This window comes from Paroedura picta, chromosome 15, assembly GCF_049243985.1.
Source record: "Paroedura picta isolate Pp20150507F chromosome 15, Ppicta_v3.0, whole genome shotgun sequence".
Classification (NCBI taxonomy): Eukaryota; Metazoa; Chordata; class Lepidosauria; order Squamata; family Gekkonidae; genus Paroedura; species Paroedura picta.
Genome location: NC_135383.1, coordinates 1115068 through 1137789, shown reverse-complemented (window position 1 = coordinate 1137789; position 22722 = coordinate 1115068). Strand labels below are relative to the sequence as shown.

At 57.6% G+C, this 22722-nt stretch overlaps 2 protein-coding genes across 3 annotated transcripts in view; both read left to right on the top strand.

Moving 5' to 3' along the window:
* The window catches only part of IFFO2 (intermediate filament family orphan 2), a 31285-nt gene extending 24330 nt beyond the window's left edge, over positions 1 to 6955 (top strand). The window contains exons 7-9 of one of the 2 annotated variants that reach the window (XM_077311651.1): positions 209 to 298; positions 800 to 930; positions 1936 to 6955. In XM_077311651.1, the coding sequence (XP_077167766.1) occupies positions 209 to 298; positions 800 to 930; positions 1936 to 2041 (327 nt within the window). In that variant the 3' untranslated portion in view covers positions 2042 to 6955. Of the gene's footprint in view, positions 1 to 205; positions 299 to 799; positions 931 to 1935 lie in introns of both variants that reach the window. The other variant, XM_077311650.1, reaches the window with a different exon arrangement.
* Positions 6956 to 7555: 600 nt separating this feature from the next.
* Positions 7556 to 21863, top strand: ALDH4A1 (aldehyde dehydrogenase 4 family member A1). The gene is made up of 15 exons (XM_077311505.1): positions 7556 to 7914; positions 10388 to 10481; positions 10886 to 10978; positions 11674 to 11721; positions 12058 to 12213; positions 12449 to 12598; positions 13665 to 13739; positions 14171 to 14358; positions 16067 to 16140; positions 17141 to 17337; positions 18279 to 18326; positions 19176 to 19328; positions 19489 to 19610; positions 20061 to 20179; positions 20528 to 21863. Exons 1-15 carry the CDS (start codon positions 7823 to 7825, stop codon positions 20638 to 20640), a joined length of 1722 nt encoding a protein of 573 aa, XP_077167620.1. The 5' UTR covers positions 7556 to 7822; the 3' UTR covers positions 20641 to 21863.
* Positions 21864 to 22722: the final 859 nt, after the last annotated feature.

Below are 22722 nucleotides of genomic sequence, written 5' to 3'. Positions count from 1 at the left end.
GATTCAGGCGCTTCAGATGCTCCGGCTGGCTTCAGCCGTTAAGCTCTGGAGCGGCAACAGCCCTTGAGCCGGCCTCTTTCTTGTTTTCCCCTCAGTGGGCCCTCTTGTATCATTGTGTGGTAATAACCCAGTTGCACGCCCGGTCCCTGTGCTGGAGACCCACGTGGCACTCCTTGGCTCACTTGTCCGCCACCTTTCCTTTCAGCAGGAGGAGAACTTGGGCAATTTGATCCATGAAACGGAGTCCTTCTTCAAGACCAGAGACAAAGAATACCAGGAGACCATAGGGCAGATTGAGGTGAGGAGCCAAACGTCTCTGCTCCACTGGCGGGAGGCAGTCCGGGTTGCCTTCTGCCCCTGTGCTGTGGGTGATGGTTCATGTGGACCACGAGGGACCCTGCCGGGGCAGGAAATGGGAGGAGCGAGCAAAGGGCAGCCCTGCTCTTGGGATGATTCTCAGGCAGTGTGGACTGAAGAAAGGGCTTCTGCAGGATGAAGCGTGGGCTGGAGAATTGAGAAGAAGGTTATTGATGGAGGGGGGGGGCTGTGCATGGGCCGAGGCAGAACAGTGGGCACAGAGTGTGACCCCAAGAAAAGCAGACCAAGGCAGGTTGCTTCCTGCAGGCGTGGGCTTCCTCTGGGGGCAGACCCAAGCAAATGCGAGTGTTTTGCGTGGTGTGGAAGGGTCCGGTAGAATCCTGGTTTCCAGGGGCTTTTCTTCCGCTAGCTTCTGGCGGTTGACCGTGCAGGCGTTTCCTGGCCCAGTCCTTGACTGCCGTGTCCCTCTGCTTTTGCATAGCTGGAGCTGGCCACGGCCAAGAGTGACATGAACCGCCACCTCCACGAGTACATGGAAATGTGTAGCATGAAGCGGGGCCTGGACGTGCAGATGGAGACCTGCCGCCGGCTCATTAAAGGCTCTGCAGAAAGGTAAGTGGGGGGCAACTCCCTGGTGTGCCAAGGGTTGGAGGAGGAGTGCAGCTTAGTTATTAATTTATTATTTCAATTTATAAGACTGTTCCTCCTCCACAAAATGGGGCTCAGACTGGTTCACAACAATATTAAAACCGAGATCGTAAGTGCAGTTAAACCATCTAAAGTACAGAGTGTGAGAAAAACAAGCAATTCACAACTGACAGTGGGGAGTCGCACGTTCAGCAGGCTGAATCCGCTTCCGTGGGGAAGGCCTGCTGGGAACGCTCTGCCCAAGAGGCTTCCTGAAGTGGGCAGGAGGGAGGGAGACCTGCCAGCACTGGGCCAGCTTGCAGGCTCCTCAGGCGGCTCTCGCCCGAGGAAGAATTCTGACCAGCTTGGAAGCTGGCAGCGTGTTGCCTGTCGTTTAGGCTGGCCCTCGTAAAAAGCACTCCATGAAGGTTGTTTCTTGTCCTGCAAAAACGCAGAAACGGGGCAGTTGGAGGGGCCACTCAAACCACTGCTGAGTGCCAGTCAGGGATGACGGGCCTCCCCCGCGTGCCCCAGTCACTCTGGAAGGATGCCTGGCCCCAGGTGACCCGTCTGGCTTCAGGTGTAATTGAACAAACAAGCAAAAAGAAGGAAGGAAGCTGGGGGTTGAATCTGTTTGATGTAGTTTTTGTCCCAGTTCATGTGTCCCTCCTGCCTTCCTCCCAGGGAGACCAGGTGGCCAGCAGGGGAGGCATCCTGTTTTTATCGTGTTGCCGTGAAGTGGGCCACACGGGCTCAAGGGAGCTCATCTAGCTCTGTGGCTGAGTGGGTGGCATGCGGGGGGATTGCTTTCTCAGAGGGCTGTTGGCCAGCTCACCTTGGGGCCTCCCTACACGAGTTTTGGCAGGAGGCTCTCTGCCCCTCAGAGCCCGCCCTCCGGCTGCCTCCTGCCCAGGCCCAGATGGGCTCTTGCTCCTGGCTTGTCGGCCCATGAGGGACAAGCACCTGAGCCCGCCTCTTCTCTCTCCACAGAAACGCCTCTTCTCCCAGCTCTTTAGCCAGCAGTGACTCAGGAAACACAGACGAGATTCCAGATGAGTTCGACAGAGAAGCAGATGTGGAGCCGATGGTCAGCTGATGAAGAACCAGAGTGTTCAGCTGAAAAGGGAGACGAGGGGGGGGGGAACTTGGGAACAGGGATGTGTTAAGAAACACGGAGACATCAAAGACTTCAAAGCCCTGGCCCAGGGTTCCAGAAGACTCTTGCGCTCCCCCCCCCACCTGAGGACTGGTGCTGTGATACTTTCTATTGTGGAACAAACAGACAAATGTGGGGAAAATGGTGTTTAAATTGTGCCTTTGCCCAAGCTCAGCCACTTGGCGCTCCTCTGGACTATAAGAGTTCTTTTTGTAATCACAAACCTGGTAGCAAAGGGATGTGTGGATGGCAGAAGCAAAGGATGCCCGGAGAGGATGCACAGGGGGCCACCAGGGCCGGGGGGGGGGTGCTGATGGATCCCCCTACCGACGTCCAGGCCCTGCCCTCCATCATGATCTTGCGGTGCCTGTTCTGAGAACCCCTCGGCGCACGTGGGAGGCGGCTTCCCAGTGCCCCGCCCAGAACTGTTCTGCCAGAGCTGAAAGCTCTTCCGAAGGAATGCTCAGTGGGGGGGGGGGGGGGGCAGGCTGCCAGCAGGAAAAAGTGGGGCGGGAACATCACTGTTCGTGTCTATGCAAAAAATAACAGCCCTCGCCTTATTCCTGGGCAGCGTTTGGGCCTCCCCGGGCTTCTGTGTCTCTGGGCAGAGGGCGAGCTGCCTGGCCTGTGCTGCCCATGGCTGCAGAGTGGAGTCCGTGTGGGCTGAGGCCGGGGGGTGGCAGTGGCTGCTCCACGATCCTTCTCTTTCCTTCTGGCTTTTTTGGGGGTTCTCCCCTTTCAGCCATCAGTGCTTTTTTCTAAAGAAGTTGGGGGTGGGGGGGGGGAGAGGACAGGGACGGGACTCCAGTGCCACTTTCGTAAACGTGGACAAGCTCCCTCGCCATCCTGTGGATGAGTGTGGCGTCCCTTGCCCACCTCCGAAGCCCCACAACCACCACCACCACCGTTGGCTGCCTCTGTTCTCTCTTTTTTGGGGGGGGGCGGTGTTGGCAAGTGCAATAGCAATAACAGTGGCCGGGGGGCGGCTGCCTTGGCGGGGGGGGGGGGGTGGGCGGGCGGGCAGGCCCCTTGGCAGGAAGCATGGCTTACGCTGTCTGCTTGAGGCTGCCATGCTCGAGAGTCTGAGTCTGTCCCTCAGATGCCCTGGGGCCCCGTGTATGGAGCAGGGTCTCCTGAAGAATGCCCACGTGGCAGTGTTGGCTCCCTCAAGTGGAGGGCTCGCAGCCGTGAGCTCTTTTGGGGCCTTCTGTGCCCTGACCTCTGCCTCAGAAGGTATTTGCCAAAGAGCTCTCTGGGCTGGAGGCCTCCGGCTGCCTCTTTTCCTTCTCAGCCGCGTTGCTGTGCCACAAAAGAAGGGGCGGCCAGACTTGGAGGCCTAGCTGGAGGCCCAGCAAGGGTTTGAGGAGCTTGGAGGAGACATTGCAAATGAGCCCCAGGAAGGCAGGTGCAGAGTTGGAGGCCTTTGGCTCAGCCCCAGGGGTCGCTGAAGGGGATGCCCAGGGCGTGGGCCGGACAGGGCCCTGGGGTGCCCCCTTCCGCCGCTGTGTCTGACCTCTTCAGGTCGCTGCTGCGGAGACAGAGAGCTGCCTGCAGATTCCGAAGTGAGACAGCGTTCCTGCTCTCTTGAGACTTCTGGTGCGTCCAGGTTTGCTCTCCGGAACTGTGTGCTGGTTCCTCATCTCTAGTCACAAGCCTTGTTCTGTGTGGTAGTGGCCTCCTCAGTGCTTGCTAGCTGCCCTTTGTGTGGAGGACTTCCTTCCTCTGCTTTGCGGGCCGAATCTTTCATTCCAGTGCAGATTGTTTTGCATCTCCTTTCTGGCCAAGACATCGTCCCCCTTAATGCCCACGGATGGGATCTGTCCAAGATGGGCCACACCGGCCTGTGGGAGGTGGGAACAGGGGCCTTTCTTTCATCAGGGCGAGGTCTCCGAGGCGGAGACCCTTCTCTGTGCTGCTGCTGCTGCTGCTGCTGTTTTCTGCATGGCTTCTCCAGGCGCTGCCAGGGCATCCTCTGCCAGAGCTGGCATTGCCTGGGGGCGCTTGTGTGTCCGTCGAGGGGAATGGCTGTTTGGGGGTGTCTTCCATAGGAGAGAAATCAGGCCATTTAAAGACTGTCCTTGTTCGTTGCTGCTAAGCTTCTTTCTGCTTTTAAAAACATTTGTTTTCCCAAGCATGGCTCCCTGCTTTTGCTTTTAACGGTGGGCATGTTAAGGTAGAGAACGGTTGGGGGAAGTCGGTCTTGTCGGGGCGTGTCCGTGGGGAAGTAGTTCCGGGTTCACCCTGGAGCTGCATGGGGGTGGGGCTCCTGGAGGAGGGGTGTGTTCTTGGTAGGTGTAGAGCTGTGTGTGGGGAGGGGGGTGTCAAGGTGGAATGGGATGCTGGTGCTAGTGGTTGGCGGGGGGGGGGGGGGTCAGTGTCTTATTTGCTCCCAGGATTTCAATTTGTCTTCACCATGCGAGTAGGAGTGTAAGCATAACTAGAGAATCGCTTCAGCACAGAGGAGTTCCCCTTCTGTGTTGTCTTCTTTCTCGGCCCCCACGCAGACCCTGCTTCTGTTACATTTGGCTTTTGTATGCGGGTCACAACCAGATTTAAAGCTTGTCAGGAAAAAAAGATTGTGAAGATGCTGGAGGTAACTTTGACCTTTTTTCTTCTGTAAAGCTGTAAATACTTTATGTTCTGTCCATACGGAAGTGTCATATTGACACACTTTTAGATGTAAAATGGGAAAATGGTTTTTCTGTCAGGATTTTTAAAGGGGGGGGGCGGGGTGTGGAGCTCCCACTTTGGTTTGCCTGCTAGCAGCCAGATCCAGTTCCTAAGCCTGTGCCCAGAGCACGACCTCTCCCCCTGGACTCCTCAGCAGAGGCGTCTTTTTAACGGTTCCAAAGGATTCTACACATGAAACGTGTTCCGGGGGATTTGATCCTTTCCTTTTGGCTCAGGTGGTGAAGGAGGAAGTCGAAACATTCCCACGTTGGATGTTAAGGACACGAGACAGATGGATTTTATTTGGCTTCATGTGTTCTCTTGGAAGCAGAGGTGTGAAGTTCAGGCATTTTAACCTGCTTGACAGCACTGGGGAGCAGGTGCTGCAAGATGGGCTCTTCCCTCTGTGTTGGCATGGACCCCCCCCCCCCCAGCCGCTGGAGAGCAAGCCCACCGTAGCCTTCCTTCTCCCAGGGGGCTCCGAACGAGTTCTTCCAGGATCCGATTTCCCTCTGCGTGTCAATTGGGAGTGAAAATGAAGATGTTCCATTTGGAATTGTGGGTGTGTGCTTAAACGGGTCAAACGCTACTTCTGCAGAAAAGGGGGCTCTGGGAAATGACTGCAAATCAAAGGGGGACCTTGCACATGGCAGAGTTCCATCACAGATCCCGCTGTCATAGTCTCTGCCTTGGTGTGTGTGGGGGGGGGATGTCTCCATTGTGCAAATGTGCTGCTGCTGCCGCCACAGCTTCTCAGCAAGTGGTGCAGCTGCAGCTGGTCTGTGGATCACTTGGAAGGCGACTCACTTTTTTTGTGGGAGAAACTGGAAGGTTGGGCCCATCTTGGCAGGAAAGGACTGTTTTTTTAAGCAACCTGCTTTTAAAGTATTAGTTCTTGGGCTGGAATTTGGATTCCTCTTGGTACATTTGGTCACTTCTGGAAGGAAAAGATGGGCAGGTGAAGCCAAGAATAAGATTCTTTTTAAGAGATTCTGTTCATCTTGATCTACTTGGAGTCCCTTCAACAAGCGTGGGAATGCCACTTGCTTCACCATGACGGGGGACCAGTGTCCTCCAGGCAACCGTGAAAGGGACTGTTTTGTTTCTGTCAGGTGGGCAGGTCAGAGTGCGGTTGTGGAGCTGCTGACACCTGTGGAGCTTCTCTCTGGCATCTGAGCAGGTGCTTGATTGGGCCAGGTGGCATCTCTGAGGTGTGGGGAAGACCCAAAGTGTGCCTGGTTGGACCTTTGATAGTTGGTAAGCGTTGTGGTAAGCAATGCCAGGAGCAACGGAGCGTGGGCACGGTTACCGTTGGCATCACCTGACTGAACTGGGGTGAAAATGGCTTTCCCTGAATGGTGGGAGAAATCTGCTTCCAAGGGGGCTGGGTGGTGGGCAGAACATAGGTGGCTTATTCCCTCAAGGAATTCCTGAAATGATGCCAATTTATTTTACAGTCTTGGAACTGACAACAGAGTGGGGAAAGGAAGCAATGTCTTGTATTGTTGTACATATTGTGCTTTGTATTCTGTATATGAGCATATTTTAAGGGTGTGAGGGATAGGACCAGGTGTATGTATTTGTGCTCTGGTGGGGAGAGGGGTCCTGGGGTGAACCGTTTCTTAAGTGTGCTCCGGTGGGCCCCCCCTTTTGTTTCACTTGGGCGATGTGGACCCTCCTCCCCACTTGTTGGTCTCTAGTGCAGTAGCAGACCCCCTGAGTGCTTTCATGCGGGGCTGAAGGTCACAGAGCACCTACCAAAGCTGTGGGCGACTTGGCCCTCCTGACCCTTCCTGTCCAGTGGTTCATACCCACCCACCCACCCACCTGTGAGTGCCAAAAGGAGCCCTCCTCTGACCTCCCCAGTGGCCAGTCCAGAGCCGGCCTCCTCCCTTTATGAGTTCCGTCCATTTTGAAAAGGGACCCGCTGGTTCGGCTTGGCCGTCTTGTGCTCTTGGCTCTACTTCCCGGAGCAGAGCTGTGGAACACGGTTCACCCTCAACTCCCCAAGGAAGAGCTAAAGAACCCTTCTCCCCTCCGTTGTGCACCAAATGGGCTTCTCTGGGGATTGGGGTTTGCTGTCAAGCTCTCTTGGGTGGGGGAGCGGGTGAGGAGGATCCTTTGGGGAAAAGGAAGACCCCCCCCCCCAAAAAAAAATAAATGCCAGACTTCCTGGTGCCTGAATTCTTGGTGTCTGTCTCTCCTTCTCCTCGGGCAAATGGCAGAGCCCGGGGTCTCTTCAGGGGCATTCACCCAGCGGAACCCCCAACACTGGCCGCGGGCACTCCCGAAGGGAAGGCCGGGACGCCTCGGCCCGCTTGCAGGAGCACCTCAGTTTCCAGCCGCGGTCTTTTGGGGAATCACCTGCAAAGGGCGGGGGGGGGGGGGGAGCGGAGAGAGGAAGCCTGCCCAATCAATATGACGGTCTCCCTTGTGATCCGCAAGATTTCATCAAAAAAAAAACAACACCCGGCAGACTCGGACTTCCGGCCAGTTCCGAAAGCATCATGCGAAAGCTCACGCGGAAGGAAGAGAAAGGAAAAGCCGGGGCTCTCGAAGGGCTCCTGGCGTCGCTGCTCCGCGCCTCGGGGGGGAGGTCGCCCCGGCAGGTCCCCGAGGAGATGAAAGGACCCGCCCCCCACCCACCGAACCGCAGGGAGGAAGCGCAGCGGAGCCGCCGCCTTCCCCGCGCCCGGCGTCTGCGGGATCGGGGCCGTCCATCGCCCCCCCCCCCCCCCGCTTCCAGGCGGTGTCGCTCGCTTCGGTTCCGCCCTCCCCAGGGCCTCCTTCCCATTGGCCGGGGCGGGGCCCGGGCGGACGCTGATTGGCCCGGCCCCTTCCCGCCCCTTTCTCGTAGCGGGTCGGGCGAAACCACACGCGGCCCTCGGGGAGGGGGGAGGCGGGCGACGAGCGGTGGCTCAGCCCGGGCGACGCGGCAGCGGCGGCTGCTTCCCTCCCCCAGGCGCCCGCGGATGGTTCCGCCCGGCCAGGGGCTCCCTTCTGCGCCGCCCGCCCGCCGGGGATGCCCTCCTGCCCGCCCGCAGTCAAGGCATGCCGCTCCGGCTCCCGCTCCGGCTCCCGCGCCCCCCGCTGCTGCCGCTGCCGCCCAGGAGGGGGGCTCCGCCGCGCCCGCGCCCGGGGGGGTGAGTCAAAGAGGGGGGGAGGGAGAGAGGGGCGCAGGTGACCCCCCCTGGCGCCCTTTGCCGGCGGCGCCCCCGGGAGGGAGGGAGGGAGGGAGGGTCCCTCCGGGAGGCGCCCCGCGCAGCCCCCCCCCGACTCCCGTCGTCGACGCCCGCCGCGCTTTCGCTTTCGCCTTCCCGGGCTGGGCTGGGCTGGGCTGGGCTGGGCTGGCTCCTCCGGGAAACCCCCCCCTCCCCCCCGGAGCCCAGAGCTCCCCCCGAGGTGCCCCCCGCGGCGCCCCCCGCGGCCCCTCCCGGGAGAAAGGGGGGCTGCACTGCAGGCGCCCTCCGGCGCACCCAGCTGGCCTCTCCTGACTCGGGGGCGTCTTGGGAGATCCGCCCCCTTTGCCCTCCGGGCAGCTGCAGCCCCCCCCCGGACCCCCTCCGACCCGCCATTCCGGTTCTCTGGAGAGGCCTTGCTTGCCCCCCCCCCCCCATGTCACCCTCGACGGGCCCGCTGCAGCTCTCCTGGGATTCCAGCTCCCTTGGGGAAAGCGCCCCCCCAAGCCCCCCCCCCCCCCCCTTGGGCTCCGCACCCAGAAGCTGCAGGTGTCTCAGCCTGGAACTGCAGCCCCAGCAAGAGCCGTGCGGGGCCTCCTCGGTCCTGGCACCAGAACCTGGGCACTCTTGTGCCGGTGGACGAAGACTTTTTTATTTTGTCTGACATCCCGGCTCGCCTTCTACTGTTGTCTGTCTGTGGCTTTGATTGAATTATGTTAATTATTTTAGCTATTTTTAAAAAAATGTTTGTTGTTTTGTGGATCCTAAATGAGTGGAAAAGGTGGCATAAAAACTGTAGCTAGCAGCAACAGCAGCAGTCCACCAGCAGCCTCTTCAGCTGCACAGAATCATCCTCATCCTCATCAGCCCGAATAAAACAAAACAGCGTCATCAAAATCTCCCAGCACAACCAGAAGTGCAGCCAGAAAACAAGCAGCAGAAGTCCCAGCACTGGGGAGAGAGAAGGCGGCCCCACAACTTTGGCTGGGCTTGGCTTGTTAGAATGCGAAGCACTTGACTCCCCCCCCCCCCCCCCCGAAGTTTAGCCCTTGGAGATATGCTGCTGCAGAGCTGAATCGAAAGTGCTTGTGCAAGGGGGGGGGCGGGGCTGGAAAGTAGCCCCCTCTGCTGCCCTAAATCAACATCTCCTACTCAGAAGCTGTTTCCTTATCTCTCCTGCTTCACTTTCCTTGTCCTGCCCCACAGGAATGTCCGCTGCTGTCCCCATCTGACCCACACCTTTCCTCATGGCCCGTATCGCAGCTGATGTGGGCTGCAGGTTCATTAGCCCCGCAAGCGATAGGAAGCTGTCCGGGAACTGTGCAGGGCCCAGCCGCTGGCCGGAGAAAGGAAACACGCAGCAGCTGCTCTGTTTCCCTCAGAACTTCTTGTGGGTTGGCTCGGCCCAAGTTCCTCCTGTGTGCCAGGGCCTGACCGCCTGGGCCTCAGGAGGCCCAAGTGGCCCAACCTTTGTCTTGGGAGGATCGTCTCCAGGCTGCTGACCAAACTTTTTCCACGCTGGACTTTGAGCTTCAAAATCAGGCATTTGGAAGGACGGATTTGCAGACGCATCACCTTCTTAATGTTTTTTGTACAAAACCCCCTTTCTTGGCTGACCTCGCAGGTTTGTCATCATGTTTCCCAGCCAGAGTTTGTGCCGGCGTGGGTTGGCTTGTGCACCCGGGCAGAACAAAACGGACTTGTCCATAGTTCACAGAAAATAACCTTAGAACCTTTAGGCCCCAAAATGTATTTTAGGAGGGACTTAAGAATACTTCTCCCCTTCTCCAAAACCCATAGTGGCCTGGGGCATGGTCCCCACAAGGAGCTCAAACCGGAAGTCCCGTTTTTAGTAATTGGGGGAAGTTTATTTGTCCCGAACAAACTTGGGCACAATAGTTTTCCAGTTCTTTTGGCAGAAGTGAGGAACTATATCCCTGGCAAACAGGAAGCCAAATTTTCAAGATTCAAGAGGGTCGTCATGTGGGTCTGAAGTAGTACAATGCCATTTGGGTCCAATCAGGCACCTTTAAGACCAACAAAGATTATTCCGGGCATGTGCCAGCACGTGAGAGCTCAGGCTTTGAATACCCCCTTTGTTGGCCTTCAAGGTGCTTGATTGGGCTCAAAGGAAGGAATTGCCAGGACAGCAGCGAGAGGGAGTTTGTCTTCCTGGGTGGTCATTCCTGTGCCCCTTGGCAGAGGAACCTTCTTCTCACGCCTGGCAAGCTGGCATTGGGTTAAGATGCCACAGACTGGAATCCTGGCCTTCTGCGCGCAAAGCTTTGGGGAGGCGTGGGCAAGGGAGCGCAAAAGCTCCCTCCTTGGGGGAGGCGTGGGCACCTTCGGCCACATCCTGAGGGCCTGGCCAGGCGGTGGGACTCCCGGGGGCCGGGTGAGAGCCGAGTGGATCACCAGCCCCTCTCCCTTTCTCCAGGCTGCGATGGCACCACCAGGCGGCTGTGGAAGTGGCCAACGAACCCATCCTGGAGTTCAGACCAGGGAGCCCCGAACGGCAGGCTCTCCAGAAGGTATTGCGGGGGGGGGGGGGGTCCCTTCTTCGTCGTCTTTCTTTCCCCCCTCCCCCCTCTGGTCTGTGTTTTCTGCACCCTTGCTCAGTCTGGTGGAAATCTTTTGGATGGTGCTTCCTACCCTGACCCCAAAGAGACGTGGATGGGTCAAATGCTGCTTAGTCTTGAAAAGCGATACGGGGGGGGGGGCAGCGGGGTGTGAGGGGGGGCTGTAGCAGTGGGCGAGGCAGGGGCGACTTCTTCCACTTTGATAGAAACTGCCCCTCCCTGCAATGCTTGTGACCTAGGTAAGGGGTGTGTGTGTGGGGGGGGGGGGGTTGCAAATTCCCCTTATGGAGCCTGCGGCCTTTTGGCTACCAGGGCTAGGACTCTAATGGCTCTTTTTGCGCCTCTTTTCTTTACAGGCTCTGAACGACTTGAAAGACAAGACCGAAGAAATCCCGTGTGTGGTGGGGGGGGAGGAGGTGTGGACGGCAGACCTGCAGTACCAGGTGTCGGTGAGTCTCACGGGCACAGAGGTCTCACCTGGTTCCATCCTGTTTTCAAAACTAGAGTCAGAATCTGCAGCTGAAAATGCTGATGTTGGAGTTTTGTTCCAAAGGGCATTAAAAAAAATGAAATCAATGAAGACCGTCCTATTAATTGGGCAGGCTTACCCCCCCCTGCCCAACAGCCTCCACCACTCCATTCCCAAAAAGACCCAGGCTGGAAATTCAGGTGCTTCTGCAAGCAGACAGAAGTCCGCGGAACTGCCGTTTCTCAAAAGTCACCTGGCAGGCGATCGATTGATTTGGTTTTGTGGGTTTTTCCATTTAAAACGCTTCTTCTGCCTCCAGGCTGCATTCCATGTATTCTATCTTACCGCACACAAAAGTCAGCTACTGAAAAGAATGTGGTGCCTAACGTTATCAATTAAGACATTTAATAATTGCACAGGGATTGCACTTTGATTTTAAACGTAGAAAAGGTTTTTAATTTAATGTATATTGTAATGGAATTTTAACGCACCCGGAATCAATTAAGACCGGGCGGGATAGAAATATAATAAATAAATAAACCATTAGTAGTACAATGTAATCTAGTTTTTGATGAAATGCAGTTGGTCAGACTTTCTCTGGCAACTGCAGAATTATCTTGGGGCGGTTTTCTTTCCCTTAGCCTGCATTCAACCCCTGTTTCCTTTCCCTCCCAGCCGTTTAAGCATTCTCACAAAGTGGCCAAATACTGCTATGCCGATAAGGTAAGTACCTACCTGCCTGGAGAAGCCTGCCTGCTGCTGCTTCCCCGCCAGCCAGGGAATAACTTTTCTCCCCGCATCAGGTGTGGGTGGAGTGCTCCGGCAGATGGACAGCTCTTCAGCAGAGGCTGTCTGTTGTGATTCTGCAGGAGTCTCTGCTGGTGGCTTGTCAAGAAGCCTTGGGTTTAGCACTGAGCCTCTACCAGCAGCTGGGCAGACTGTTGGGGTGGAGGACGGAAAGGCAGGATTTGGTGGGTGGGGGGCGGAAGGGGGCTTGTGAGAGGCGGGTGCCTTCTGTTGGATGTGGTCCTGCAGGGTGGCTCTTCTGCCCCCCAACAGAACTTGCTGAACAAAGCCATAAATGCTGCACTGGCCGCACGGAAGGAGTGGGACCTTCGGCCTGTCCAAGACCGGGCGCAAATATTTTTCAAAGCAGCCGACATGTTGAGTGGACCCAGGAGGGCAGAAGTCCTGGCCAAGACGATGATCGGACAGGTGGGTCAAGGTGGCCGGACTGAAAACTCGGGGGGGGGGGATTGGGGGTGCGAGGGATTGTGGGAGCAGCGGCTGGGATAATTCGTCCTCTGGATTTCACCTGGACAAACCTCGCCTTTGTGGCTCTTCTCCTGAGTGGAATTCGGGACCAGGCCCAGGAGGGGGCCCCGCTCCTTTAGCCAGCGCGGTGTGGTCACCTCCTGAGAAGGGCTGAGACCTCCTTTCCCTTCTCTAGGCCAAAACGGTCATTCAGGCTGAGATCGATGCAGCAGCTGAGCTCATCGACTTCTTCCGCTTCAATGCCAAGTATGCCGTGGAGCTGGAGCAGGAGCAGCCCCTCAGCGTGCCCCCCAGCACCAACAGCATGGTGTATCGGGGGCTGGAGGTATGGGGAAGGCGGACCCCGGGCTCTAGCCAGCCATGGGCAGGGGGGTCTTTGAACTGGGAGGATGGATGGCTTCCTTTATTACTGAATTTTTCTCCCCCCGCACTCTGCAGGGAATTCATGGCTACCTGCTCCCCTTCCCTAGCTACCCCTGCCGTATGCCCAAAGAAGGCAAAAAACCTCCGGGATCCCTGGGCCAATCTGGCCTGGCAGAAAGTTCCTTCCGGCCCCCAAATTGGTGGTTGGCATGGCCCTGGCCGTTGTGCGCTGGGCTCATCCCTTCCTGCCTAAAATTCACAACATCAGCGTAGCTCTAGCCGCGGTGTAGAAGCCTTGAAGTCTTCCAGGTGCTCCTGGTCGCTTGCTCTTTTCTCTTTTCAAATGATGCAGTTGTTCCGGCAACGTCTCTGCTTTGGGGTGTGGTGGGGGAGGGCCAGCCCTGGCGCCTGGGCGTCTGCAGGAGCACCAGCTTCTGGGCTTTATCTTCACTGACTCGGGCCCCTCATTCCGTCCTGGCCCCAGCCTGGTGGAACTCTGTGGGGATCTGGGCCCGGACGGAGCTAGCAAAGTGCTGCATGGCCTGTAAAACAGCCCCCTCCCGCCAGCCATGCGGTTGAGGCCAGGGCCAACAAATACGATCATTTGCCCCCCCCCCCCAAGACATTGGAATAGGAATAAGAGATGAGGCAAGGGGGCACTCAGGTTTGTAGTTTTATGGTTTTCACTGTTTTTGTTGTTTTATCAGCATTTATTATATTTATGAAGAATTTAAAATTTTCGTGCCTATTTGAAAAAGTCGATCCTATTAGGGAGTTGCAGTTTATAAATCTAATAATAAATAAATAGTAATGATTTGCTGCCCATCCTTGCCGAAAAAACTAAAACTGAGAGCAGAGGTTTGAATTCTGTTCTCTGTATCCCCTTTCTGCGGCTTTCCGTGTCCCTTTGAAATTTCCCCGTGCAGGATGAGGCTAAAGGTATTCCGGCGTTCCTCCTCCGGCTGGCCTTTGTCCCGCCTCTTCCTTCCTCACACAGCGTGTTTTTCCTCCCTTTCTCGCCCCTCCAGGGTTTTGTCGCCGCCGTCTCTCCCTTTAATTTCACCGCCATCGGAGGGAACCTGGCCGGGGCCCCTGCTTTGATGGTGAGCATCCGGGGTGCTGCATCTGTTCTAAAGGAGAACGGCTTACTTGCGAGGAATCTGCTCCGGAGCCAGCCATCCGGGGGCCCCTCCTGACAGCTGAGCTGAGAATCGAAAGAGAAACATTTTGGGGCTTTCAAAAGTAGTAGCAACTTCACAAAATCCCATAGGAAAATTGGGCACCTCTGAAAGCCGGTTGCAGGGGGGAGGGAATATCGGGGGGGGGGACACCTGGCCTCTGAGCCTCTGCTTGGAGGGCTTAGAGGCATCTGGTTAGCTACTCTGGAGACTGGGCTGGGCTGGGTGGACCTTCGGTCTGATACAGTTTAAGGACGTGCAGGGTTTTAAAGGTCCCCCTGTCTCGTGTGGGTCTGGCCTCCTCTGGGGTCTGTGCAGAGGCAGAGGGTTGACGTGAGGTCTTGTTGCCCCGTCAGGGTAATGTGATCCTCTGGAAGCCCAGCGACACGGCCGTCCTGTCCAGCTATGCCGTCTACAAGATCCTGTTGGAAGCCGGCCTCCCTCCCAACGTCATCCAGTTCGTCCCAGCCCAAGGCCCCGTTTTTGGCAGCACGGTGACGGCCTCCGAGCACTTCTGCGGGCTCAACTTCACCGGCAGCGTCCCGTGAGTGGGGGGCGTGGGCAGCCTGCTGGGGGGGCGCATTTAACGGGGGGGGGGGAGAATGTTGCCGAGATGGTTTTCAGACGGGGAGTTGAGTTTAACTGGTTTATTAAAGAGCTGTAGTCAAGCCTGGTAAAAGATGTTTGGAGTGCAAGCCACTTATAATTTGTCGCATGGCAGAGTTGCATGCAGGAAGCATAGCTTTCCATAGAATAAAGCCCCCCCCCCATTGCCTGAAACAGGAGACCGTAGGCCTTGAGTGGGGGTCTTCCACCACAGGGAATAGGCAGTCCAAGGGATCTGCCCATCAACCGCTGGGGAGACCAGACTCCCTTTCTCCTGTGGGTAGAATATGCCCTCCTCCGGGAGTAGCTGCTTCCTTCCCGCGGAGAGGTTCTCCCGCCTGCAGCTGGACGGCTGAGGAGATGTGGCCGATGCCACTCCTGCCAGGGCCTGCGCTGCCTGCTGCTCTCCGTGGTCTCCGGCCGACAGGGTTTTCCCTGGGAACCTGCTGCTTGAGCTTTCGTAACTGGAGGGCCCAGGGGGGGTCAGCCTCTTCACTAATTTATATATTTATGCCCCGTATTTCTGTAAGGTTCACGCTTGGGACCTTCTGTGCGCAAAGCCAGCCGTGATCCTCGCTCTGATCCTGGAACGGCACATTCATTGTCTTTGTGTTTGCCGCACTTTGGTCAGCCTTCACCCATGGACTCAAGTCACGCGTGACGGCCAGTCCTGGAAGGGGTGAAGCCCCTGTGAGAAACGAACCAGAGAGGTGGGGCATCAAATGTGGGGCAAAACCAAACCAAAAACCAAGCATGAGATTCCCCCCTCTGTGCTGCACTTCCTGCTGGCCTGTTTCCACTTCCTGTCCGTCGCTGCCCTGGCAAAGCAGGAGAGAGAGAGAGAGAGAGAGAGAGAGAGAGATGATTCAGTCCTTTCTCCCTTCTCTCTCCCCCCCCCCCCCCCAATTGCCTCTTTTGGATTCCAACTGTGACCAAACCCCTGCTTTTCAAAACAATAAAAATGCTAATGCCTCACACCAGGAGTTCCACTCACTGGCGCTAATTTATGAGCTCCCCATCTTTAAAAAGCGAGAGGCTCAGCCAACCGTAGCCGCGTTGCGAGGTTTTGCAGAGCCCTCCGTGCTTTTTAATAGTCTGGCAGCCTTCGGAGTCGGAGGCTGGGGGTGAGCAGAGGCAGGAGAGGGACTGGGTGGGGTGGAAGCAGCCCCCTCCCCAGGGGAGCATCTGGTGGAAGAAGGCCCCTGCTGGGAAAAAGTTAGGCAAGGAGGGAAGGGAATTCCACATTCCAAGGGAGCTGACAGGAGGCTCCTTAAATCAAGGCCCTAGTCCTTGTGGGGCGGGGAGGAGTCGAGTCTGAAAGTGCCAAAGGGCGATCTTATTGTCCTGCCTAGACTGTGCCCCCCCTTGCCCCAGGGCACTAGTAGGACAAGGCTTTAAAAGACCCCCAGGTCTCTGCCCCAAGGAGATTGCCTTCTTTGACGGAGGGGAGGGGGAGGTGCTGCCAGATCAAGGGCTCTTGCTGTTTTGCAAAGGTGGTTTGGAGAAAGGAGACGGGGCAGGACAGGCATACAGGAGGCCAGGGAGAGCTCAGAGGGAGCCGGAAATTGTTGGGTGGGAGGGTGCTTTACCCCGTGTCTTGGAGCTGCTTTGTGCCTTTTCCCACCATCTCCCCCTCCCCCTTTCAGAACCTTCAAGCACCTCTGGAAGCAGGTCTCTGAAAACCTGGACCGCTATCGCACCTTTCCACGGCTGGCTGGAGGTAAGGCTGTGTGTGTTTCTCCTTCCGTGCATGAAGGAGCACGGCTCATCTCACTCCTCTGTGGGACGTGTGGTGACTGCAGTGACGTGAATTGTGTCCAGGAGCCAAAGCAGCCCATCTGTCTGCAGCAAAACACCAGAGGGAATTTCTCTTGCTGGTGATGGCCGGTTGGAACAAATCTGATTGTAGATTCACAATTCGGCACATTCAAAATCAACTGCCCCTGGAGCGTCCCCAGTGTGCCGGGGGTGGCTTTGCCACGGTTTTTGGGACTTCCAAGATCTGAAAAATCTGCCCCTGCTGCGATTGACGCTGAGTGGTGGGAAGCCGCTAAAAGCAACTCTGACCCAAGTTCCCGGGAGAGATAGCGTAGAATTTGCCTACATAAATACTTCACAGAGAGGCTCATGGGGTCTGACCCTGCTGAGACCGAGAGGGAAAACGTTCTCGGGGTTGTAGTGGATCACTCAGTGAAAGTGTCAATCCAGCAAAAAAGGCAAACTCCATGCCAGGGGTTATTAGGAAAGAGACTGGGGATAAGACGTCCCGTACCGTAATGCAGCTGTGTGGCACAACCTCCTTTGGAACATTGTGCACCGTCCTGGTCCCTGTATGTTGAAAACGACCTTGCAGGGCTGCAAAAGGTGCAGCAGGCAACCATCAAAGAGGACCTTCCCTCTGCGGAAAGGAGAGGAAGGGTCCGGGACTTTGCCGTTTAGGAAAAACATGACTAAGGGGGAACCTCATGGAGGTTTATACCATTATGCCCGGAGTGCAGAGAGGGGGCAGAAAGAAAAATGCCTTCCTCTCCCCACAGCCCAGGGCATCCAATGAGCCTGATGGGCCAGGCTGCGGCCGGACAAAAGGAAAGTCCTTTTGTCCGCAGAGAGCAGTTCAAATGCGGGATTTCCAGGGACGGCGACTCCGAGGTTGCCAGGCTCCAGGGCAGACCCAAATCTGCCTCCCTCTGGCCCTCGCTAAGTCTTGCCTTCCTCGGCAGAGTGTGGCGGGAAGAACTTCCACTTTGTGCACGCCTCGGCCGACGTGCCCAGCGTGGTGAGCGGGACGGTGCGCGCCGCCTTCGAGTACGGTGGGCAGAAGTGCTCGGCCTGCTCCCGCCTTTACGCCCCCGCCTCTCTGTGGCCCCGCATCAAAGGCCTGCTCCTGGAGGAGCTCCAGAAGATCAAAGTGGGGGACGTGAGTGATGCTCTCGCCCGCTGAAGGGTTTTGCTGCTCCACGGGTGGCTGATGGGATTAGGCGCTGTGCGGGCAGGCTGCTAATACCTATTGAGGGAGCGGCTTTATCCACTGGTTCCCCCTCCCCTCGGCGGCCCCCCCCGGCCCCCGGTACTCTCCCTCGTCCCTTCTGTGGGCGTGATTAGAAATTAACTTGTAGTAGTTTGTGCCGAACGAGTGATTACAGTCATGGACTAATTGAAAAGGCCTGCGTGCCCCCGCCCACTCCGGATATGCAACTGCCCCCCCCCCCAAAGAAAGAAAGAAAGCGAAGAGCCCGGCCGTCTCCCACCAGGTTTAATCAGGCCAGGGGCTCACTCCAGTCCTCGGGACTCTCCAGGCAGGGTCTGAAGGGACGGGAGTTCTCTCTCTGCAGCTTGGGGGGGGGGGCTGGAGAGGGTGGAGAGGCCCCTTCCCCTGGGTCGGCCTGTGGGGCCCTCTGGTTCAGGATCCCCTGGGATCACACCTCCTCTCCAGGCTTCAGGCCAGTTTCCCTGCAGGCAAGGGCTGTTTTGGGAGGGGGGGGGCTCTGTGGCATTCCATCCTGCTGGGAACCCTCCTGACCTGAGGCCCCCAAAATCTCTAGGTATTGCCCAGCCCAGAGGTGGCCGCCCTGCTCAGTCTGGTCTCTTCTGACCGGCAGCCCCTTGATAGGCTCTCCAGCAGAGAAGGGCCCGGCCTGGCGGAAGCTTCTGATGAGAACTTTTAGTGGGAGAGACCCCTCGGTCTCTTCACAACAGTCCTGCAGGGTGGGCGAGAAGGACTAGCTTTGCAGCCCAGGGGGGATCGGGATCCTGGGCCCCCCAGCTCTCTGGGAAGACAGACCCATACGGGGATTGGGGGGAGGGGGGAGGCACTGCTGATGGCTTCTCATGGCTTCTCTCCTTTGGTTTCCTCTCCAGCCGGTGGAAGATTTCCAAACGTTTTTTTCTGCTGTGATCGACCAGAAGGTAACGGGCCTCATCCTGACTGCCCAGGGGGCCTGTCTCTGCAGGGGCTCTGTGGCCGCCCACCCCGTCCTCTTCCTCCCACTCCTGCTCCCATTCCGAGGTCCGCATCCCGGTTTTCCCTCCGGCTTCCCTCTGCCATCGCTTGCCGCCTCCGCCTCTCCGGAGCTCCGCAGCTTCCCTTCAGCCGAGAGGAGCCCTGCTGAGATTACGGCTGAGCCTGCAAAGGCTCCCTTTAAAAACGTATTTCCACAGCTTAAGAGCCGGCATCTGTCAATAACGATAACCTTGCCTCTGCCACCTCCCCCCCCTCCCCCCCTCCCTCCGCGCTTCCCTTCCCAGCCCCGGGAACCCTTTGAAGTCTCCTGTTGATCGCGTGACACCCTTTGGGCTGGGGGGGCCAGGCGCCAGCCTGCCGGGAGGGGCACCTTGCATTTCCCAGCATCCCCTTGGCATTCAACATGGCTGCCGGTCCATCCCTGGCCCTCTTCCCTTGCCCTCCCAGCCAGCCCATGGTGGCCCTGCAGGTTTGCCATCGCCCGCCTCTGTGTGGCTGCCCTGAGGAGAAGCTGGCTTTTCACTACCCAGAGGAGCCTCAGAGCGGCTTACAGTCCTTCTCCCCCCCACAGACACCCAGTGAGGGACAGGGGGCTGAGAGAGCTCTGAGAGAACTGGGACTGGCCCCAGGTCACCCAGCTGGCTGCATGTGGAGGAGGAGGGGGGGCTCCAACCCGGCAGTGGGGTGGGAGAGATTCGAACCTGGGCCTCTTTGGTCCTGACAGGCCCTGAGGGGAGGGGGTCGGGGCGGCCCAGGCTGCTCTTCACAGCCCCTCTTTCCTTTGCTGTTTCCAGTCTTTTGGGCGCATCCAGAAGTGGATCAGACACGCTGAGACGTCCCCCAACCTCAGCATCCTTGCTGGGGGGAAATGCGACGACACCGTGGGCTACTTTGTCCAGCCGTGCATAATCGAAACCCAGGACCCAAGAGATCCCATCATGCAGGAGGTGGAGCAGCTCTTGTTGTGCCCCCCCCCTCCCCAACATGCACTCATGGCCGTGTGCTGAGACCTCTGGGAGTGGTGCAGGAATTCATGCATCCCTCCAGACTGTTCTCCTTGTGAGTCAGACTCCTTGACCCTTACCGGTTTCTCCCTCCGGCGTACAGGAAATCTTCGGCCCTGTCCTGACGGTCTACGTGTACCCGGAGAAGCAGTATCAAGATGTCCTCCGGCTAATAGACGGCACTTCCCCGTACGGCCTCACGGGGGCAGTCTTTGCCCAAGATAAGTAAGGAGCCCCCTTCCCCCCCCCTTCCACTGCCGGGGCCAGATCCGGCGCCCAAGTGGACAGACTGCGGCCACAGTTCTGCCTGTGAGCCAGGGCCCTTGGCTTGCAAAGAGGGGGGCGGGGGCCTGTGTGCCACCGGGCATCTTCCATTGGGGTTTCTCAGGATCTGAGCCCAGGGCGCCGTGATCGGCCGCTCCCTCTCCCCCTCCTTTTTTGGATTTGGCTAGAGTTGCCGTAGCTCAATGAGAGCGGCAGGAAGGGAGGGTTCAGGGGCCAGGCACCCGGGGGAGGGGGGCTCTATGAAGGGGTCCGGATCCGCAGCTGTGCGGTGCTGGTCTTCTGAAATGGAGAAGGGACCCATGTATGGGGGGTGGGGTGGAAAGTGATAAGCACGCAGACTGCTGGGGTGCCTGGGAGTGTAGCTTCTTTTCTCTCCCACCCCCTCCCCAGGGCCGTTGTTGAGGAAGCCAGGCGGCTCCTACGTAATGCAGCAGGAAATTTCTACATCAACGACAAGTCGACGGGCTCCGTGGTGGCCCAGCAGCCCTTTGGGGGCTCCCGGGCTTCCGGTACGGCGATTTGAGGGGGAGTGCAAAGGATGCTGGGGGCCGGGTCGAGCCGTGGGGAGGGGGTTTTGTGGCCTGCTTTGTGAGCCTCCTGGAGGGGTCTAGATGGGCCCTTTGGGCCAGACCCAGCAGGCGACAGAGCCTTCCTGTGCAGAGGCAGTCTACCAGATGCTGCTGGGAACCAAACAAGGCCATACCTCAGGGGCACTGCAGTTTCTCCTCCAACCTTTTTGGGTGTTGGGAATTTTGGTCGCTTTTCCACTGCTTTCCTGTGGCCTTCTTGGCTCTCCCTAAAAGGAAACTGGTGTTTTCTCGGCATGTGACGGCTGCATTTCTCCCTTTTGCAAACAGGAACCAACGACAAGCCAGGGAGTCCTCACTACATCTTGCGCTGGACGTCTCCCCTGGCCGTCAAGGAGACCCACGCGCCCCTGGGGGGCTGGATGTACCCGTACATGCAGTGAGACCCCCTCCAAGGCCCTTCTGGCTGGGGCCACCCTGGGATGCCCAACCCAATTGCTGACCTGCTTGGGCGGTTTTTGGAAGGGGCAACTCGGAAGTAGGAGCTGCATTTGTGTGTTCTCCCCCACCCCCAGTAGCCACTTAGGAGACCGTTCTCATTTGGGGTCCCAAACTGGTTCCCACAAACCATAGGAGGTGGCCTGCGTCACGTTTCTGAATCAAGCCAAGCAAAGTCTGACATTGCTGTGGATCGAAGTTTTGAAATGCCTGACCCCTCTTTTGTCTGTCCTAAATTGTGCCCCCCCTTTGGGGGAGAGAGCGAAATCTGGCTCGTCTGCTTGCCGCTACCCAGAGCAGCCCCCCCCCCCTGCAAGCGTCGGAAGAGCCGGCGGAAGGAAGAGCTGCCTGCAATTGCCAGAAAGGACTGCCAAGAGCCAGAGGGAATTTCCGGAGACTCAGATCAATGCTCAGCAGCAAAGAAGGGCCAAGCTGAAGCCCTGCGGGACTCTGGGAAGATCGTCTCCAAAATAGGACCCCTTCTCTATTGGTGAACGGAGGCTGTTTCCCTTCTGCCATCTCCTTCCCCGAACAGGAGAGAGCGGGGCGCTGCAGGCCCAGCCGGATGGCCTCTGGAGGTGGTCCGGGGATTTCCTTGGCCTGAGTTTTGGCCAAGTTGAAGCTGGAGACACCAAATTCTCAGGTTCGGCTTGGAGGCGTTTTAAAGCTGGGAGCTCTCCTGTAGTGGAAACGCTCCCTTCGGTCAGTGCCTTTTGCTCCCATGGCAGTGCTCTTGCTTTCAGGACCCCTGGGCTGGTACCAGCCCAAAAGAGCAGGCAGCCAGAACGTCCGAGGAGAGGGCTCTTTGAGACCTTTTAGTGCATCTCTGCAAAGGGCCCTTTATGTTAATGGTCAGTTTTAGCCCAGCCTGGGAGGCCCTGTGACTGTTTCCGGCTGGCGGTTTCCACACTGGATGTTTGACACTGGAAGGGAACCCTGCACCTTTAACGATGGAGGTCCCTTGGGTCCCCCAGCTCCCAGGCTGGGCCTTGTTGGAGAGGTCAAACTGGGTCGCTGTGGACTTCTTCCCCAGCAGGCCAGGAAGCTGCCTGTGTTTCCGCCAGCCCTTCCCGGAGAGAATGACAAGTGGCTAGCTGGGTGGATGCAGAAGGGGGGACCGTTTGTGGATAATTTCTGCCAATAAAGGATTTTAAACTAATACTCTGAACAGCTGCAGTGTGGGGGCTTTCCTTCTCTTGAGCGGTTGCGGTTGTCAATGAGCCCTCCTGCCCCTCCCAGATGCCGAGGGGCTGCTTCAGAGCCCCGAAAGTGGGTGCGAGAGGCAGGTGTCTCTCTGGTGCATATCCAAATCACCGCTTTCATGGTCAAGGCCAGATCAGGGAAATGCATGCAAACAAACTAGCCCGTTGGAGACGGGATGGAAAAACCCACTGGCTGGGGACCCGCCCAAGTCTGGGGCTTTGGTGACCGATCTTCCCGAGACCTTGAAGAAGGGATGCTGCAGAACTGGCCCCAAGTGACACCTGCAGGCAAGGCGGTTTCGGCTGCAGACCTGGGGCTGGCAGCTGGCCCACCTAAGAGCTGGTCATGGCTACTGTGTCTCTTGGATGAAGACCAAATGGGCAGTGCCCAGAAAGGTGCCCACAGAAGAAACGGGGGGAGATGCCAGAGATCAGGCAGCCGAACAGTATAAAATCAAAGTCAAATAAATAAAAACAAATGAGACCCAAATGGAACTGCTCCAGGCTGCAGTGGGAGCTGGGCCTGCCTGTGCGTCAGCAGCCGTGGGGAAGCGGATGTAAATGCATGCAAATGAGCCCCCCACCCCCGGATGCAAACTAGTCAGTGCGTTTTTAGGGGGCCGGATTGGCCCAGAGAGGCCCACCGTCTTCCCTGCCTTGGACACCTGCCCTAGAGCCATGGGGCTGGCCAGCCTGGTGGGCGCCTGCTTCACCACAGTGGTTGCTGCAGGGAACTTCACCAGCACCCCCCCTTCCCATTTCCACCTGGCTGGGGATTATCTCCTGGGGGGGCTCTTCTCCTTGCACGCCGACGTAACGGGCCGC